This window comes from Oncorhynchus mykiss, chromosome 9, assembly GCF_013265735.2.
Source record: "Oncorhynchus mykiss isolate Arlee chromosome 9, USDA_OmykA_1.1, whole genome shotgun sequence".
In the NCBI taxonomy this organism is placed as follows: Eukaryota; Metazoa; Chordata; class Actinopteri; order Salmoniformes; family Salmonidae; genus Oncorhynchus; species Oncorhynchus mykiss.
The window spans coordinates 787,104-808,944 of NC_048573.1; the positions used below are offsets into that span (position 1 = coordinate 787,104).

Here is a 21,841-nt window from a genome sequence, read left to right on the forward strand (position 1 = left end):
TTATGTACTACTAGCTTTACAGTAACATCATGTACTACTAGCTTTACAGTAACATCATGTACTACTAGCTTTACAGTAACATCATGTACTACTAGCTTTACGGTAACATTCTGTACTACTAGCTTTACGGTTCATCATGTACTACTAGCTTTACGGTAACATCATATACTACTAGCTTTACGGTAACATCATGTACCACTAACTTTACGGTAACATTATGACCTACTAGCTTTAAGGTAACATCATGTACTACTAGCTTTACGGTAACATTATATACCACTAGCTTTACGGTAACATTATGTACTACTAACTTTACGGTAACATCATGTACTACTAGCTTTACAGTAACATCATGTAATATTAGCTTTACGGTAACATTCTGTACTACTAGCTTTACGGTAACATCATGTACTACTAGCTTTACGGTAACATTATATACCACTAGCTTTACGGTAACATTATGTACTACTAACTTTACGGTAACATTATGTACTACTAGCTTTACGGTAACATCATGTACTACTAGCTTTACGGTAACATGCTGTACTACTAGCTTTACGGTAACATTATGTACAACTATCTTTACTGTAATATTATGTACTACTAGCTTTACGGTAACATCATGTACTACTAGCTTTACGGTAACATTCTGTACTACTAGCTTTACGGTAACATTCTGTACTACTAGCTTTACGGTAACATTATGTACAACTAGCTTTACGGTAACATTATGTACTACTAGCTTTACGGTAACATCATGTACTACTAGCTTTACGGTAAAATCATGTACTACTAGCTTTACGGTAACATCATGTACTACTAGCTTTACGGTAACATTCTGTACTACTAGCTTTACGGTAACATTCTGTACTACTAGCTTTACGGTAACATCATGTACTACTAGATTTACGGTAACATTATGTACAACTAGCTTTACGGTAACATTATGTACTACTAGCTTTACGGTAACATCATGTACTACTAGCTTTACGGTAACATTATGACCTACTAGCTTTACGGTAACATCATGTACTACTAGCTTTACAGTAACATTATGTACTACTAGCTTTACGGTAACATTATGTACTACTAGCTTTACAGTAACATCATGTACTACTAGCTTTACAGTAACATCATGTACTACGAGCTTTACAGTAACATCATGTACTACTAGCTTTACGGTAACATTCTGTACTACTAGCTTTACGGTTCATCATGTACTACTAGCTTTACGGTAACATCATATACTACTAGCTTTACGGTAACATCATGTACCACTAACTTTACGGTAACATTATGACCTACTAAATTTAAGGTAACATCATGTACTACTAGCTTTACGGTAACATTATATACCACTAGCTTTACGGTAACATTATGTACTACTAACTTTACGGTAACATCATGTACTACTAGCTTTACAGTAACATCATGTAATATTAGCTTTACGGTAACATTCTGTACTACTAGCTTTACGGTAACATCATGTACTACTAGCTTTACGGTAACATTATATACCACTAGCTTTACGGTAACATTATGTACTACTAACTTTACGGTAACATCATGTACTACTAGCTTTACAGTAACATCATGTAATATTAGCTTTACGGTAACATTCTGTACTACTAGCTTTACGGTAACATCATGTACTACTAGCTTTATGATAACATAATATACTACTAGCTTTACAGTAACATTATGACATACTAGCTTTACGGTAACATCATGTACCACTAGCTTAACATTCACAGTCTGTAATACTAGCTTTACAGTAACATCATGTATGACTAGCTTTACGGTAACATCTTGTACTACTAGCTTTACAGTAACATCATGTACTACTAGCTTTATGGTAACATCATGCACTACTAGCTTTATGGTAACATCATGTACTACTTGCTTTACGGTACCATCATGTACTACTAACTTAACATTCACAGTCTGTAATACTAGCTTTACAGTAACATTATGTACTACTAGCTAAACTGTAACATCATGTACTGCTAGCTTTACATTAACAGTCTGTAATACTAGCTTTACGGTAACAGTCTGTAATACTAGCTTTACGGTAACATTATGTACTACTTACTTCACATAAACAGTCTGTAGTGCTAGCTTTACGGTAACATTATGTACTACTAACTTTACATAAACAGTCTGTAGTGCTAGCTTTATGGTAACAGTCCGTACTACTAGCTTTACGGTAACATCATGTACTACTAGCTTTACGGGAACATCATGTACTACTAGGTTTACGGTAACATCATGTACTACTGGCTTTACGGTAACATCATGTACTACTAGCTTTACATTAACAGTCTGTAATACTAGCTTTACGGTAACATTATGTACTACTAGCTAAACTGTAACATCATGTACTGCTAGCTTTACATTAACAGTCTGTAATACTAGCTTTGCGGTAACATCATGTACCACTAGATTTACGGTAACATCATGTACTACTAGTGTTACGGTAACATCATGTACCACTAGCTTAACATTCACAGTCTGTAATACTAGCTTTACAGTAACATTATGTACTACTAGCTAAACTGTAACAGCATGTACTACTAGCTTTACAGTAACATCATGTATGACTAGCTTTACGGTAACATCTTGTACTACTAGCTTTACAGTAACATCATGTACTACTAGCTTTATGGTAACATCATGCACTACTAGCTTTATGGTAACATCATGTACTACTTGCTTTACGGTACCATCATGTACTACTAACTTAACATTCACAGTCTGTAATACTAGCTTTACAGTAACATTATGTACTACTAGCTAAACTGTAACATCATGTACTGCTAGCTTTACATTTACAGTCTGTACTGCTAGCTTTACGGTAACAGTCTGTACTACTAGCTTTACGGTAACATTATGTACTACTAACTTTACATAAACAGTCTGTACTACTAGCTTTATATTAACAGTCTGTAGTGCTATCTTTATATTCTGTAGTGCTAGCTTTACTGTAACATCATGTACTACTAGCTTTACAGTAACATTATGTACTACTAGCTAAACTGTATCATCATGTACTGCTAGCTTTACATTAACAGTCTGTAATACTAGCTTTACGGTAACAGTCTGTAATACTAGCTTTACGGTAACATTATGTACTACTTACTTCACATAAACAGTCTGTAGTGCTAGCTTTACGGTAACATTATGTACTACTAACTTTACATAAACAGTCTGTAGTGCTAGCTTTATGGTAACAGTCCGTACTACTAGCTTTACGGTAACATCATGTACTACTAGCTTTACGGGAACATCATGTACTACTAGGTTTACGGTAACATCATGTACTACTGGCTTTACGGTAACATCATGTACTACTAGCTTTACATTAACAGTCTGTAATACTAGCTTTACGGTAACATTATGTACTACTAGCTAATCTGTAACATCATGTACTGCTAGCTTTACATTTACAGTCTGTACTGCTAGCTTTACGGTAACAGTCTGTACTACTAGCTTTACGGTAACATTATGTACTACTAACTTTACATTAACAGTCTGTACTACTAGCTTTATATTAACAGTCTGTACTGCTATCTTTACATTCTGTACTGCTAGCTTTACTGTAACATCATGTACTACTAGCTTTACAGTAACATTATGTACTACTAGCTAAACTGTATCATCATGTACTGCTAGCTTTACATTAACAGTCTGTAATACTAGCTTTACGGTAACAGTCTGTAATACTAGCTTTACGGTAACATTATGTACTACTTACTTCACATAAACAGTCTGTAGTGCTAGCTTTACGGTAACATTATGTACTACTAACTTTACATAAACAGTCTGTAGTGCTAGCTTTATGGTAACAGTCCGTACTACTAGCTTTACGGTAACATCATGTACTACTAGCTTTACGGGAACATCATGTACTACTAGGTTTACGGTAACATCATGTACTACTGGCTTTACGGTAACATTATGTACTACTAGCTAAACTGTAACATCATGTACTGCTAGCTTTACATTAACAGTCTGTAATACTAGCTTTGCGGTAACATCATGTACCACTAGATTTACGGTAACATCATGTACTACTAGCGTTACGGTAACATCATGTACCACTAGCTTAACATTCACAGTCTGTAATACTAGCTTTACAGTAACATTATGTACTACTAGCTAAACTGTAACAGCATGTACTACTAGCTTTACAGTAACATCATGTATGACTAGCTTTACGGTAACATCTTGTACTACTAGCTTTATGGTAACATCATGCACTACTAGCTTTATGGTAACATCATGTACTACTTGCTTTACGGTACCATCATGTACTACTAACTTAACATTCACAGTCTGTAATACTAGCTTTACAGTAACATTATGTACTACTAGCTAAACTGTAACATCATGTACTGCTAGCTTTACATTTACAGTCTGTACTGCTAGCTTTACGGTAACAGTCTGTACTACTAGCTTTACGGTAACATTATGTACTACTAACTTTACATTAACAGTCTGTACTACTAGCTTTATATTAACAGTCTGTACTGCTATCTTTATATTCTGTACTGCTAGCTTTACTGTAACATCATGTACTACTAGCTTTACAGTAACATTATGTACTACTAGCTAAACTGTATCATCATGTACTGCTAGCTTTACATTAACAGTCTGTAATACTAGCTTTACGGTAACAGTCTGTAATACTAGCTTTACGGTAACATTATGTACTACTTACTTCACATAAACAGTCTGTAGTGCTAGCTTTACGGTAACATTATGTACTACTAACTTTACATAAACAGTCTGTAGTGCTAGCTTTATGGTAACAGTCCGTACTACTAGCTTTACGGTAACATCATGTACTACTAGCTTTACGGGAACATCATGTACTACTAGGTTTACGGTAACATCATGTACTACTGGCTTTACGGTAACATCATGTACTACTAGCTTTACATTAACAGTCTGTAATACTAGCTTTACGGTAACATTATGTACTACTAGCTAAACTGTAACATCATGTACTGCTAGCTTTACATTAACAGTCTGTAATACTAGCTTTACGGTAACATCATGTACCACTAGATTTACGGTAACATCATGTACTACTAGCGTTACGGTAACATCATGTACTACTAGCTTTACGGTAACATAATGTACCACTAGCTTTATGGTAACATCATGTACTACTAGCTAAACTGTAACAGTCTGTACTACTAACTTTACATTAACAGTCTGTACTACTCAAATCAAATTTATTTATATAGTCCTTCGTACATCAGCTTTATCTCAAAGTGCTGTACAGAAACCCAGCCTAAAACCCCAAACAGCAAGCAATATGCAGGTGTAGAAGCACGATGGCTAGGAAAAACTCCCTAGAAAGGCCAAAACCTAGGAAGAAACCTAGAGAGGAACCAGGCTATGTGGGGTGGCCAGTCCTCTTCTGGCTGTGCCGGGTGGAGATTATAACAGAACATGGCCACTACTAGCTTTACGGTAACATCATGTACTACTAACTTTACATTAACAGTCTGTACTGCTAGCTTTACGGTAACATCATCTACTAATATCTTTATATCAACAGTATGTACTACTAGCTTTATATTAACAGTCTGTACTGCTAACTTTACATTCTGTACTGCTAGCTTTACGGTAACATCATGTACTACTAGCTTTACAGTAACATTATGTACTACTAGCTAAACTGTAACATCATGTACTGCTAGCTTTACATTAACAGTCTGTAATACTAGCTTTACGGCAACATTCTGTACTACCAGCTTTATGGTAACAGTCTTTACTGCTAGGTTTACGATAACAGTCTGTACTACTAGCTTTACGGTAACATTATGTACTACTAACTTGACATTAACAGTCTGTACTGCTAGCTTTACGGTAACATTATGTACTACTAACTTGACATTAACAGTCTGTACTGCTAGCTTTATGGTAACATTATGTACTACTAACTTTACATAAACAGTCTGTACTGCTAGCTTTACGGTAACATCATGTACCACTAGATTTACGGTAACATCATGTACCACTAGATTTACGGTAACATCATGTACTACTAGCTTTACGGTAACATTATGTACTACTAGCTTTACGGTAACATCATGTACTACTAGCTCCAACGATGGGCCACAGTCCGGAACCTCCAACGACGGGCCACAGTCCGGAACTTCCAACGACGGGCCACAGTCCGGAACCTCCAACGACGGGCCTCAGTCCAGAACCCCAAACGACGGGCCACAGTCCGGAGCCTCCAGCGACGATCCCCAGTCCGGAGCCGCCAGCGACAATCCCCAGGCCAGAGCCTCCCGCAACAATCCCCAGTCCGGGGTCTCCGGCGATGGTCCCCAGTCCGGGGTCTCTGGCAACGGTCCCCAGTCCGGGGTCTCCGGAGAAGGTCCCCAGTCCGGGGTCTCCGGAGAAGGTCCCCAGTCCGGGGTCTCCGGAGAAGGTCCCCAGTCCAGAGCCTCCGGCCATGATCCATGGTCTGGTTCTACAAAGACGGAGTGATCAGTGTAAAGAGGGGGGGGGGGGGGGGGTGGTGTCCAGAACCAGAGCCGCCACTGAGGGAAGATGCCCACCCAGACCCTCCCTGAAAGGTTCAGGTTCACGGCCGGGAGTCCGCACCTTTGGGGGGGGGGGGGGGGTACTGTCACACTCTGACCTTAGATATCGCTGTTTTCTTTATATTTTGGTTAGGTCAGGGTGTGATGAGGGTGGGTATGCTAGTTTTTGTATTGTCTAGGGTTTTTGTATTGTCTAGGGTTTTTGTATGTCTAGGGGTTTTGAAGGTCTAGGTAATATGTATGTCTATGGTGGCCTGGTATGGTTCCCAATCAGAGGCAGCTGTTTATCATATGATTGGGGATCATGTTTAGGTAGCCATTTTCCCTTTTGTGTTTGTGGGTTCTTGTTCTATGTTTAGTTGCCTGTCTGTACTCTTAGAACAGCTTCACGGTTTGTTTTGTTGTTTTGTTAGTTAGTTCAGTGTTCTTTCTTTAATAAAAGAGTGTTCTGGGCCATTATGACAGTTGTGCTGTAGTCCTACTGTAGTTCTGCTCCTCGGTGATCTGGGCCATTATGACAGTTGTACTGTAGTTCTGCTCCTCAGTGATATGGGCCATTATGACAGTTGTAGTGTAGTTCTGCTCCTCAGTGATATGGGCCATTATGACAGTTGTACTGTAGTTCTGCTCCTCAGTGATATGGGCCATTATGACAGTTGTACTGTAGTTCTGCTCCTCAGTGATATGGGCCATTATGACAGTTGTACTGTAGTCTTGCTCCTCAGTGTTCGGGGCCATTATGACAGTTGTACTGTAGTTCTGCTCCTCAGTGTTCTATGCCATTATGATAGTTGTACTGTAGTCCTGCTCCTCAGTGTTCTAGGCCATTATGACAGTTGTACTGTAGTCCTACTGTAGTTCTGCTCCTCAGTGTTCTAGGCCATTATGACAGTTGTACTGTAGTTCTCCTCCTCAGTGTTCTAGGACATTATGACAGTTATGCTATAGTTCTGCTCCTCAGTGTTCTGGGCCATTATGACAGTTGTACTGTAGTTCTGCTCCTCAGTGTTCTAGGCCATTATGACAGTTGTACTGTAGTTCTGCTCCTCAGTGTTCTAGGCCATTATGACAGTTGTGCTGTAGTCCTACTGTAGTCCTGCTCCTCAGTGTTCTAGGCCATTATGACAGTTGTACTGTAGTTCTGCTCCTCAGTGTTCTAGGCCATTATGACAGTTGTACTGTAGTTCTGCTCCTCAGTGTTCTAGGCCATTATGACAGTTGTACTGTAGTCCTACTGTAGTTCTGCTCCTCAGTGTTCTAGGCCATTATGACAGTTGTACTGTAGTTCTGCTCCTCAGTGTTCTAGGACATTATGACAGTTGTACTGTAGTCCTGCTCCTCAGTGTTCTAGGCCATTATGACAGTTGTACTGTAGTTCTGCTCCTCAGTGTTCTAGGACATTATGACAGTTGTGCTGTAGTTCTGCTCCTCAGTGTTCTAGGCCATTATGACAGTTGTACTGTAGTTCTGCTCCTCAGTTTTCTAGGACATTATGACAGTTGTGCTGTAGTTCTGCTCCTCAGTGTTCTAGGCCATTATGACAGTTGTACTGTAGTTCTGCTCCTCAGTTTTCTAGGACATTATGACAGTTGTGCTGTAGTTCTGCTCCTCAGTGTTCTGGGCCATTATGACAGTTGTACTGTAGTCCTGCTCCTCAGTGTTCTAGGACATTATGACAGTTGTGCTGTAGTCCTGCTCCTCAGTGTTCTAGGCCATTTTGACAGTTGTACTGTAGTCCTGCTCCTCAGTGTTCTGGGCCATTATGACAGATGTACTGTAGTTCTGCTCCTCAGTGTTCTGGGCCATTATGACAGTTGTACTGTAGTCCTGCTCCTCAGTGTTCTAGGCCATTTTGACAGTTGTACTGTAGTCCTGCTCCTCAGTGTTCTGGGCCATTATGACAGTTGTGCTGTAGTTCTGCTCCTCAGTGTTCTAGGCCATTTTGACAGTTGTACTGTAGTCCTGCTCCTCAGTGATCTGGGCCATTGTGACAGTTGTGCTGTAGTTCTGCTCCTCAGTGTTCTAGGCCATTATGACAGTTGTACTGTAGTTCTGCTCCTCAGTGTTCTAGGCCATTATGACAGTTGTACTGTAGTCCTACTGTAGTTCTGCTCCTCAGTGTTCTAGGCCATTATGACAGTTGTGCTGTAGTTCTGCTCCTCAGTGTTCTAGGCCATTATGACAGATGTACTGTAGTTCTGCTCCTCTGTGATCTGGGCCATTATGACAGTTGTATTGTAGTTCTGCTCCTCAGTGTTCTAGGCCATTATGACAGATGTACTGTAGTCCTACTGTAGTTCTGCTCCTCTGTGATCTGGGCCATTATGACAGTTGTACTGTAGTCCTGCCCCTCAGTGTTCTAGGCCATTATGACAGTTTTACTGTAGTTCTGCTCCTCAGTGTTCTAGGCCATTATGACAGTTGTGCTGTAGTTCTGCTCCTCAGTGTTCTAGGCCATTTTGACAGTTGTACTGTAGTCCTGCTCCTCACTGATCTGGGCCATTGTGACAGTTGTGCTGTAGTTCTGCTCCTCAGTGTTCTAGGCCATTATGCCAGATGTACTGTAGTCCTACTGTAGTTCTGCTCCTCTGTGATCTGGGCCATTATGACAGTTGTACTGTAGTCCTGCTCCTCAGTGTTCTAGGACATTATGACAGTTGTACTGTAGTCCTGCTCCTCAGTGTTCTAGGCCATTATGACAGATGTACTGTAGTCCTACTGTAGTTCTGCTCCTCAGTGTTCTAGGCCATTATGACAGTTGTACTGTAGTCCTGCTCCTCAGTGATCTGGGCCATTATGACAGTTGTGCTGTAGTTCTGCTCCTCAGTGTTCTAGGCCATTATGACAGTTGTACTGTAGTTCTGCTCCTCAGTGTTCTAGGCCATTATGACAGTTGTACTGTAGTCCTACTGTAGTTCTGCTCCTCTGTGATCTGGGCCATTATGACAGTTGTATAGTAGTTCTGCTCCTCAGTGTTCTAGGCCATTATGACAGATGTACTGTAGTTCTGCTCCTCAGTGTTCTGGGCCATTATGACAGTTGTACTGTAGTCCTGCTCCTCAGTGTTCTGGGCCATTATGACAGTTGTACTGTAGTTCTGCTCCTCTGTGATCTGGGCCATTATGACAGTTGTATTGTAGTTCTGCTCCTCAGTGTTCTAGGCCATTATGACAGATGTACTGTAGTTCTGCTCCTCTGTGATCTGGGCCATTATGACAGTTGTACTGTAGTTCTGCTCCTCAGTGTTCTAGGCCATTATGACAGTTGTACTGTAGTCCTGCCCCTCAGTGTTCTAGGCCATTATGACAGTTGTGCTGTAGTTCTGCTCCTCAGTGTTCTAGGCCATTATGACAGTTGTACTGTAGTTCTGCTCCTCAGTGTTCTAGGCCATTATGACAGTTGTACTGTAGTCCTACTGTAGTCCTGCTCTTCAGTGTTCTAGGCCATTATGACAGTTGTGCTGTAGTTCTGCTCCTCAGTGTTCTAGGCCATTATGACAGATGTACTGTAGTCCTACTGTAGTTCTGCTCCTCAGTGTTCTAGGCCATTATGACAGATGTACTGTAGTCCTACTGTAGTTCTGCTCCTCTGTGATCTAGGCCATTATGACAGTTGTGCCTTAGTTCTGCTCCTCAGTGTTCTAGGCCATTATGACAGATGTACTGTAGTCCTACTGTAGTTCTGCTCCTCAGTGTTCTAGGCCATTATGACAGATGTACTGTAGTCCTACTGTAGTTCTGCTCCTCTGTGATCTGGGCCATTATGACAGTTGTGCTGTAGTTCTGCCCCTCAGTGTTCTATGCCATTATGATAGTTGTACTGTAGTCCTGCTCCTCAGTGTTCTAGGCCATTATGACAGATGTACTGTAGTCCTACTGTAGTTCTGCTCCTCAGTGTTCTAGGCCATTATGACAGTTGTGCTGTAGTTCTGCTCCTCAGTGTTCTAGGCCATTATGACAGTTGTATTGTAGTTCTGCTCCTCAGTGTTCTAGGCCATTATGACAGCTGTACTGTAGTTCTCCTCCTCAGTGTTCTAGGACATTATGACAGTTATGCTATAGTTCTGCTCCTCAGTGTTCTGGGCCATTATGACAGTTGTACTGTAGTCCTGCTCCTCAGTGTTCTAGGCCATTATGACAGTTGTACTGTAGTTCTGCTCCTCAGTGTTCTAGGCCATTATGACAGTTGTACTGTAGTCCTACTGTAGTTCTGCTCCTCAGTGTTCTAGGCCATTATGACAGTTGTACTGTAGTCCTGCCCCTCAGTGTTCTGGGCCATTATGACAGTTGTACTGTAGTCCTACTGTAGTTCTGCTCCTCAGTGTTCTAGGCCATTATGACAGTTGTACTGTAGTTCTGCTCCTCAGTGATATGGGCCATTATGACAGTTGTACTGTAGTCCTGCCCCTCAGTGTTCTGGGCCATTATGACAGTTGTACTGTAGTCCTGCCCCTCAGTGTTCTGGGCCATTATGACAGTTGTACTGTAGTTCTGCTCCTCTGTGATCTGGGCCATTATGACAGTTGTACTGTAGTCCTGCTCCTCAGTGTTCTGGGCCATTATGACAGTTGTACTGTAGTTCTGCTCCTCAGTGTTCTGGGCCATTATGACAGTTGTACTGTAGTTCTGCTCCTCAGTGTTCTAGGCCATTATGACAGTTGTACTGTAGTCCTACTGTAGTTCTGCTCCTCAGTGTTCTAGGCCATTATGACAGTTGTATTGTAGTTCTGCTCCTCAGTGTTCTAGGCCATTATGACAGTTGTATTGTAGTTCTGCTCCTCAGTGTTCTAGGCCATTATGACAGTTGTACTGTAGTCCTACTGTAGTTCTGCTCCTCAGTGTTCTAGGCCATTATGACAGTTGTGCTGTTGTCCTGCTCCTCAGTGTTCTAGGCCATTATGAGAGTTGTGCTGTAGTTCTTCCCCTCATTGTTCTAGGCCATTATGACAGTTGTGCTGTAGTCCTGCTCCTCAGTGTTCTAGGCCATTATGACAGTTGTACTGTAGTCCTGCTCCTCAGTGTTCTAGGCCATTATGACAGTTGTATTGTAGTTCTGCTCCTCAGTGTTCTAGGCCATTATGACAGTTGTACTGTAGTCTTGCTCCTCAGTGTTCTAGGCCATTATGACAGTTGTACTGTAGTCCTACTGTAGTCCTGCTCCTCAGTGTTCTAGGCCATTATGACAGTTGTACTGTAGTTCTGCTCCTCAGTGTTCTAGGCCATTATGACAGTTGTACTGTAGTCCTGCTCCTCAGTGTTCTAGGCCATTATGACAGTTGTATTGTAGTTCTGCTCCTCAGTGTTCTAGGCCATTATGACAGTTGTACTGTAGTCTTGCTCCTCAGTGTTCTAGGCCATTATGACAGTTGTACTGTAGTCCTACTGTAGTCCTGCTCCTCAGTGTTCTAGGCCATTATGACAGTTGTACTGTAGTTCTGCTCCTCAGTGTTCTAGGCCATTATGACAGTTGTACTGTAGTCCTGCTCCTCAGTGTTCTAGGCCATTATGACAGTTGTACTGTAGTCCTACTGTAGTCCTGCTCCTCAGTGTTCTAGGCCATTATGACAGTTGTACTGTAGTTCTGCTCCTCAGTGTTCTAGGCCATTATGACAGTTGTACTGTAGTCCTGCTCCTCAGTGTTCTAGGCCATTATGACAGTTGTACTGTAGTTCTGCTCCTCAGTGTTCTAGGCCATTATGACAGTTGTATTGTAGTTCTGCTCCTCAGTGTTCTAGGCCATTATGACAGTTGTACTGTAGTTCTGCTCCTCTGTGATCTGGGCCATTATGACAGTTGTACTGTAGTCCTGCTCCTCAGTGTTCTAGGCCATTATGACAGTTGTACTGTAGTTCTGCTCCTCAGTGTTCTAGGCCATTATGACAGTTGTACTGTAGTCTTGCTCCTCAGTGTTCGGGGCCATTATGACAGTTGTACTGTAGTCCTACTGTAGTTCTGCTCCTCAGTGTTCTAGGCCATTATGATAGTTGTACTGTAGTTCTGCTCCTCAGTGTTCGGGGCCATTATGACAGTTGTACTGTAGTCTTGCTCCTCAGTGTTCTAGGCCATTATGACAGTTGTACTGTAGTCCTACTGTAGTTCTGCTCCTCAGTGTTCTAGGCCATTATGACAGTTGTACTGTAGTTCTGCTCCTCAGTGTTCGGGGCCATTATGATAGTTGTACTGTAGTCTTGCTCCTCAGTGTTCTAGGCCATTATGACAGTTGTACTGTAGTCCTACTGTAGTTCTGCTCCTCAGTGTTCTAGGCCATTATGACAGTTGTACTGTAGTTCTGCTCCTCAGTGTTCGGGGCCATTATGACAGTTGTACTGTAGTCCTGCTCCTCAGTGTTCGGGGCCATTATGACATCACATCATAATGTCTTCATCTCTCCCTGATTCTCAATGAGTCTCTCTCCCCTCCTCTTCTTTAAGTCTCATTATATAGTTCTATCCCCTTCAGTATCACAGTATCAGTCAGTTACCTACAGGGGTGAAAATACCTCACTTTGAGCCTAGATACCTACAGGGGTGATGATACTTCACTTTGGGCCTAGATACCTACAGGGGAAAAGATTCTTCACTTTGGGCCTAGATACCTACAGGGGTGATGATACTTCACTTTGGGCCTAGATACCTACAGGGGAAAAGATTCTTCACTTTGGGCCTAGATACCTACAGGGGTGAAGATACTTCACTTTGGGCCTAGATACCTACAGGGGTGATGATTCTTCACTTTGGGCCTAGATACCTACAGGGGAAAAGATTCTTTACTTTGGGCCTAGATACCTACAGGGGTGATGATTCTTCACTTTGGGCCTAGATACCTACAGGGGAAAAGATTCTTCACTTTGGGCCTAGATACCTACAGGGGTGAAGATACTTCACTTTGGGCCTAGATACCTACAGGGGAAAAGATACTTCACTTTGGGTCTAGATACCTACAGGGGAAAAGATACTTCAATTTGGGCCTAGATACCTACAGGGGAAAAGATACTTCACTTTGGGCCTAGATACCTACAGGGGTGAAGATACTTCACTTTGGGCCTAGATACCTACAGGGGAAAAGATACTTCACTTTGGGTCTAGATACCTACAGGGGAAAAGATACTTCACTTTGGGTCTAGATACCTACAGGGGAAAAGATACTTCACTTTGGGTCTAGATACCTACAGGGAAAAGATACTTCAATTTGGGCCTAGATACCTACAGGGGAAAAGATACTTCAATTTGGGCCTAGATACCTACAGGGGAAAAGATACTTCACTTTGGGTCTAGATACCTACAGGGAAAAGATACTTCAATTTGGGCCTAGATACCTACAGGGGAAAAGATTATTCACTTTGAGCCTAGATACCTACAGATGTGAAGATACTTCACTTTGAGCCTAGATACCTACAGATGTGAAGATACTTCACTTTGGGCCTAGATACCTACAGAGGTGAAGATTCTTCACTTTGAGCCTAGATACCTACAGAGCTGAAGATACTTTACTTTGGGCCTAGATACCTACAGAGGTGAAGATTCTTCACTTTGAGCCTAGATACCTACAGAGCTGAAGATACTTTACTTTGGGCCTAGATACCTACAGAGGTGAAGATTCTTCACTTTGAGCCTAGATACCTACAGAGCTGAAGATACTTTACTTTGGGCCTAGATACCTACAGAGGTGAAGATTCTTCACTTTGAGCCTAGATACCTACAGAGGTGAAGATTCTTCACTTTGAGCCTAGATACCTACAGAGGTGAAGATTCTTCACTTTGGGCCTAGATACCTACAGAGGTGAAGATTCTTCACTTTGAGCCTAGATACCTACAGAGCTGAAGATACTTCACTTTGGGCCTAGATACCTACAGAGGTGAAGATTCTTCACTTTGAGCCTAGATACCTACAGAGCTGAAGATACTTCACTTTGGGCCTAGATACCTACAGAGGTGAAGATTCTTCACTTTGAGCCTAGATACCTACAGAGGTGAAGATACTTTACTTTGGGCCTAGATACCTACAGAGGTGAAGATTCTTCACTTTGGGCCTAGATACCTACAGAGGTGAAGATTCTTCACTTTGGGCCTAGATACCTACAGAGCTGAAGATTCTTCACTTTGGGCCTAGATACCTACAGAGGTGAAGATACTTTACTTTGGGCCTAGATACCTACAGAGGTAAATATTCTTCACTTTGGGCCTAGATACCTACAGAGCTGAAGATTCTTCACTTTGGGCCTAGATACCTACAGAGGTGAAGATTCTTCACTTTGAGCCTAGATACCTACAGAGGTGAAGATTCTTCACTTTGAGCCTCGATACCTACAGAGGTGAAGATTCTTCACTTTGAGCCTAGATACCTACAGAGCTGAAGATACTTTACTTTGGGCCTAGATACCTACAAGAAAAATGGCAGAGCTTTCTCTTTCTTTCTCTTTCTCTCTATTTCTTTCTCTCTCTCCTCTCGCTTTCGTTCTCTCTCTCTCTCTGTCTCTCTCTCTTTCTACACCCCCCTCTCTTTTCTCTGCCCTCTCTCATCCCCTCTCTTCTCTGTGTCATCCTCTCTCTCTCTCCTCTCTCCCCTCTGTCATCACCCTCTCCTCTCTCTCTCTCTCTCTCTCTCTCTCTCTCTCTCTCTCTCTATCTTCTCTCTCCCTTCTCTCATCGCCCTCTCTTCTCTATCTCTCTCTGTAGAAGTATCGTTACCAGGATGAGGAGACTCCGTCTCTGGACCACAGCCCTGCCCACATGACCTCTAGACGCAGCGGAGAGTTCAACCAATCACAGCTGGACGGATACACACACCTTGCACCCATCACGGTACACACACACACACACACACGTTACACACACACGGTACAGACACACCCACCCTGATATGTGTGTGTCTCTGTAATGTGAGTTATAACAGTGAGTTAGCGCCCCAGTGTGTTGGTAAACATTAACTACGGCTGTGTGTGTTTCAGAACCATGGACAGCTACCAGACAAACAGACCTATATGTGTATGAGAATAAGGGTGGGGGAGGAGTTTGGCTGTGTGTGTATTACCCTGAGGTAGTAAGCACCTCCATCTGCTGAGAGAGAGAGGTAGAGAGAGAGAGAGGTAGAGAGGGAGAGAGAGAGGTAGAGAGAGAGAGAGAGAGAGAGAGAGGGGGGGTAGAGAGAGAGAGAGGTAGAGAGAGAGCGAGATAGAGAGGGAGAGGTAGAGAGAGAGAGAGGTAGAGAGAGAGAGGTAGAGAGAGAGAGAAAGAGAGAGAGAGACAGATGTAGAGAGAGAGAGGTAGAGAGAGAGAGGGAGAGAGAAAGCGAGGTAGAGAGGTAGAGAGAGAGCGTTTGAGAGAGAGGTAGAGAGAGCGAGAGAGAGAGAGAGAGAGAGAGAGAGAGAGAGGGGGGGGTAGAGAGAGAGAGAGGTAGAGAGAGAGCGAGATAGAGAGGTAGAGAGGGAGGTAGAGAGAGGTAGAGAGAGAGAGAGTGGTAGAGAGAGAGAGAGGTAGAGAGAGAGAGGTAGAGAGAGAGAAAAAGAGAGAGAGAGAGAGACAGATGTAGAGAGAGAGAGGTAGAGAGAGAGAGGGAGAGAGAAAGCGAGGTAGAGAGAGAGCGTTTGAGAGAGAGGTAGAGAGAGCGAGAGAGAGAGAGAGAGAGAGAGAGAGAGAGAGAGAGAGAGAGAGAGAGAGAGAGAGAGAGAGAGAGAGAGAGAGAGAGAGAGAGAGAGAGAGAGAGAGAGAGAGAGAGAGAGAGAGAGAGAGAGAAGAATGTGTCTCTTCTAGGAATCTCATGTGTTAATGAATACAGATACACACATAGATACAGATACACACAAACATGAATTAATCTTTTAGCTGAACTATTACCATAGCAACCATGAGGATGTTGGTGACCAGGCAACGGTGCTACCCAGTGAGGGTTTCTGGGAGAGAAGGAAAGAGGGAGGAAAAGAAGAGAGAGAAGAGGTGAATGATGGGGAGAAACAAAATGGTGACATGTAAAGATGAAGTGGCTGCTTCCCACTGAGTGTACGTATGAGCAGTGCATGTGTGTGTGTGTGCCCAGCAAACCAAAATTGGTTCTGTGAAAGTTACAAGAACATCCGTTAGGTCATAAAACAAAAACCGTTCAGTCGTGGTGAGGATTATATGATTTTTGTATAAAACATTTGCCTGAACGTTCCTAGAACACATGTAATCTGTTCTTTAATGGTTCCCAGAACGTCTCATTAGGTTGTGGGAACAGTCTGGTGAGAACGATGTGGGTACATCACAAAATATATGTTCCCAAAACACAAAAACTGACCAATTGTGACGATAATTCTACAAGGTTTATTTTAGGATGCAAAAAACATTCAGTTTATGTTACAAGAGCGTCCTTAGAACACATTTAATCTGTTCTATAAAGTTCCCAGAACACCTTTAATCTGTTCTATAAAGGTTCCCAGAACACCTTTAATCTGTTCTATAAAGGTTCCCAGAACACATTTAATCTGTTCTATAAAGGTTCCCAGAACACATTTAATCTGTTATATTAAGGTTCCCAGAACACATTTAATCTGTTATATAAATGTTCCCAGAACACATTTAATCTGTTCTATAAACGTTCCCAGAACACATTTAATCTGTTTTATAAAGGTTCCCAGAACACATTTAATCTGTTATATTAAGGTTCCCAGAACACATTTAATCTGTTATATAAATGTTCCCAGAACACATTTAATCTGTTCTATAAACGTTCCCAGAACACATTTAATCTGTTCTATAAACGTTCCCAGAACACATTTAATCTGTTCTATAAAGGTTCCCAGAACACATTTAATCTGTTCTATAAAGGTTCCCAGAACACCTTTAATCTGTTCTATAAAGGTTCCCAGAACACATTTAATCTGTTCTATAAACGTTCCTAGAACACATTTAATCTGTTCTATAAAGGTTCCCAGAACACATTTAATCTGTTCTATAAACGTTCCCAGAACACATTTAATCTGTTCTATAAAGGTTCCCAGAACACATTTAATCTGTTCTATAAAGGTCCCAGAACACATTTAATCTGTTCTATTAAGGTTCCCAGAACACATTTAATCTGTTCTATAAAGGTTCCCAGAACACATTTAATCTGTTCTATAAAGGTTCCCAGAACACCTTTAATATGTACTATAAAGGTTCCCAGAACACCTTTAATCTGTTCTATAAAGGTTCCCAGAACACATTTAATCTGTTCTATAAAGGTTCCCAGAACACATTTAATCTGTTCTATAAAGGTTCCCAGAACACCTTTAATCTGTTCTATAAAGGTTCCCAGAACACATTTAATCTGTTCTATAAAGGTTCCCAGAACACATTTAATCTGTTCTATAAAGGTTCCCAGAACACATTTAATCTGTTCTATAAAGGTTCCCAGAACACATTTAATCTGTTCTATAAAGGTTCCCAGAACACATTTAATCTGTTCTATAAAGGTTCCCAGAACACCTTTAATCTGTTCTATAAAGGTTCCCAGAACACACCTTTAATCTGTTCTATAAAGGTTCCCAGAATGTTTCATTAGGTTGAACCCGGTCTCAGGCTTGGATAACCCTGGAGGCCCCTTCGGTCTCCACACATAGGGGGGTAAAGCTGCTGTTAGTTGTTATACACCCTTTATGTAGAACAACTTCTAGAGCTGAAATTAGATGTTCTGGTCCCTCGTGGTCAGTTCAGAATGAGAATTATGTCTGTTTTTCTCTATGTGTTTTGTCATGTTGAATATTATATGTGTTAGATGTATGCAGGTCTCATATTTAGGTGTAAAAAATATATATATAAATATATGTATATATAAAAAATATAATTCGGTTGTTGGAACACTGTGGGTACATTAATATGTTGAAAAATCTGTTGTGTATATTTGTAATGTTTTCAAAATGATATAATTGCCTTAATTCTGCTGGACCCCAAGAGGACAGGAGGATACCTAGCCAGTTGTACAACGGAATGCATTCAAAGAATAGCAGCAGCTAACGGAGATCCGTAATGAATACAAATACAAATTATAATAAATACTGTAGGTTCCCCAAACACAAAAATGTTCTTGAAATGTTCTCAGGACCTCCAAGACAAAGTTAGATGTTTATTATGTGAACATCAATGGAATATTTTGTTAAACATAAACTGAACTTCGTTAAAAACGTACTTATTTCATTCTTACATTATTAAGAGAATGCCATGTGGAACCTAACTTAAATATTGTACCCGCACTGTTCCCACAACCTAATTACAAGTTATGGGAACCATTAAACAACCACATTTGGTTTGCTGGGAAGACATTAATGGTACATTGTGTTATTACCTGGAAACCTAATGAGAACGTTTGTGGAATGTTCTGAGGTGGTTGATACAGATGATGCACAACATTGTAGTGAACGTTAGGGGAACATTCCAAGGGTATTTCATTTGAAACATTTTTGAACGTTCTGGAAATGTTCCAGGTTTGCTGGGTGTGTTGTAGTGAACTGGAGTAATTATTTTGAGAAAATTCAATTAAAGCTGCAGCGTATTCCCCAAGGCTCTTTCTCTCTTTATATATATCACTCTTTCTTTCTCTTTTTCTCTTTTTCTCTTTCTCTCTCTCTCTCTCTCTCTCTCTCTCTCTCTCTCTCTCTCTTTCTCTTTCTCTCTCTCTCATTATTTTTATTTTCTCTTTATCTCTCTGTCTATTTATTCCTCCCTCTCTCTCTCTCTCTCTCTCTCTACTATAGAATACTGTATAAGCTGAGTGCTGTAGTGTGTCATGTGGTAGTGCAGAGGTTGGTAGAGAGATTAACACAAAGTGTGTTAATGCAGAGGTTGGTAGAGAGGTTAACACTGAGTGTGTTGGTGCAGAGGTTAACACTGAGTGTGTTAGTGCAGAGGTTAACACTGAGTGTGTTAGTGCAGAGGTTAACACTGAGTGTGTTAGTGCAGAGGTTGGTAGAGAGGTTAACACTGAGTGTGTTAGTGCAGAGGTTAACACTGAGTGTGTTAGTGCAGAGGTTGGTAGAGAGGTTAACACTGAGTGTGTTAGTGCAGAGGTTAACACTGAGTGTGTTAGTGCAGAGGTTGGTAGAGAGGTTAACACTGAGTGTGTTAGTGCAGAGGTTAACACTGAGTGTGTTAGTGCAGAGGTTGGTAGAGAGGTTAACACTGAGTGTGTTAGTGCAGAGATTGGTAGAGAGGTTAACACTGAGTGTGTTAGTGCAGAGGTTAACACTGAGTGTGTTAGTGCAGAGGTTGGTGGAGAGGTTAACACTGAGTGTGTTAGTGCAGAGGTTAACACTGAGTGTGTTAGTGCAGAGGTTGGTAGAGAGGTTAACACTGAGTGTGTTAGTGCAGAGGTTAACACTGAGTGTGTTAGTGCAGAGGTTGGTAGAGAGGTTAACACTGAGTGTGTTAGTGCAGAGGTTGTTAACACAGTGTGTTAATGCAGAGGTTGGTAACACTGAGTGTGTTAGTGCAGAGGTTAACACTGAGTATGTTAGTACAGGGGTTGGTAGAGAGGTTAACACTGAGTGTGTTAGTGCAGAGGTTAACACTGAGTGTGTTAGTGCAGAGGTTAACACTGAGTGTGTTAGTGCAGAGATTAACACTGAGTGTGTTAGTGCAGAGGTTGGTAGAGAGGTTAACACTGAGTGTGTTAGTGCAGAGGTTAACACTGAGTGTGTTAGTGCAGAGGTTAACACTGAGTGTGTTAGTGCAGAGGTTGGTAGAGAGGTTAACACTGAGTGTGTTAGTGCAGAGGTTGGTAGAGAGGCTAACACTGAGTGTGTTAGTGCAGAGGTTAACACTGAATGTGTTAGTGCAGAGGTTAACACTGAGTGTGTTAGTGCAGAGGTTAACACTGAGTGTGTTAGTGCAGAGGTTGGTAGAGAGCTTAACACTGAGTGTGTTGGTGCAGAGGTTAACACTGTGTGTGTTAGTGCAGAGGTTAACACTGAGTGTGTTAGTGCAGGGGTTAACACTGAGTGTGTTAGTGCAGAGGTTGGTAGAGAGGCTAACACTGAGTGTGTTAGTGCAGAGGTTAACACTGAGTGTGTTATTGCAGAGGTTGGTAGAGAGGTTAACACTGAGTGTGTTAGTGCAGAGTTTGGTAGAGAGGTTAACACTGAGTGTGTTAGTGCAGAGGTTAACACTGAGTGTATAATGCAGAGGTTGGTACAGAGGTTAACACTGAGTGTGTTAGTGCAGAGTTTAACATTGAGTGTGTTAGTGCAGAGGTTAACACTGAGTGTGTTAGTGCAGAGGTTGGTAGAGGGGTTAACACTGAGTGTGTTAGTGCAGAGGTTAACACTGAGTGTGTTAGTGCAGAGGTTAACACTGAGTGTGTTAGTGCAGAGGTTGGTAGAGAGGTTAACACTGAGTGTGTTAGTGCAGAGGTTGGTAGAGAGGTTAACACTGAGAGTGTTAGTGCAGAGGTTAACACTGAGAGTGTTAGTGCAGAGGTTAACACTGAGTGTGTTAGTGCAGAGGTTAACACTGAGTGTGTTAGTGCAGAGGTTGGTAGAGAGACTAACTTCTTCTCACATTCACCCTTATGATATATTCCTTTATTCCTTCATTTCCTCTCCTCTCCTCCCCCTCTTCTCTCCTCTCTTTGTGTCTGTCTATTATATCAGTGAATTGATTTAATTTTGTCAGAGGCTGTTACAGGAGCTAGGGAAATCCTTCAGAGAGAAAGAGAGGGAGGGGCAGGGCGAGATAGCTAGCTGAGAACTAGAGAGTCCAGGGACTGAGAGAGGGAGGGAAAGAGTGAGGAGAGAGACTGTGGGGGGGACAGAGAGAGGGAGGGAAAGAGTGAGGAGAGAGACTGTGGGGGGGAGACAGAGAGAAAGCTGACAGAGTGAGGAGAGAGAGAGTGGGGGGGGACAGAGTGAGGAGAGAGAGAGTGGGGGGGACAGAGAGAAAGCTGACAGAGAGAGGAGAGAGAGAGTGGGGAGACAGAGAGAAAGCTGACAGAGTGAGGAGAGAGAGAGTGGGGGGGACAGAGAGAAAGCTGACAGAGTGAGGAGAGAGAGTGGGGGGGGGGGGACAGAGTGAGGAGAGAGAGAGTGGGGGGGGGACAGAGAGAAAGCTGACAGATGTGAGGAGAGAGAGTGGGGGGGGGGGGGCAGAGAGAGGAGAGAGAGTGGGGGGGACAGAGAGAAAGCTGACAGAGTGAGGAGAGAGTGGGGGGGACAGAGAGAAAGCTGACAGATGTGAGGAGAGAGAGTGGGGGGGGGGGCAGAGAGAGGAGAGAGAGAGTGGGGGGGCAGAGAGAAAGCTGACAGATGTGAGGAGAGAGAGTGGGGGGGGG

General features: G+C 42.1%; 1 protein-coding gene across 5 annotated transcripts in view; it reads left to right on the forward strand.

The window, feature by feature from the left end:
- LOC110494899 (disks large homolog 4) overlaps window positions 1-21,841 on the forward strand; it is a 133,420-nt gene that overhangs the window by 59,157 nt on the left and 52,422 nt on the right. For 4 of the 5 annotated variants that reach the window (XM_036987007.1, XM_036987002.1, XM_036987005.1 and 1 more), the window contains one exon: window positions 15,241-15,366. The exons of the other annotated variant lie outside the window; for it this stretch is intronic. In XM_036987007.1, the coding sequence (XP_036842902.1) occupies window positions 15,241-15,366 (126 nt within the window). The remainder of the gene's footprint in view (window positions 1-15,240; window positions 15,367-21,841) is intronic. 5 annotated transcript variants of the gene reach the window in all.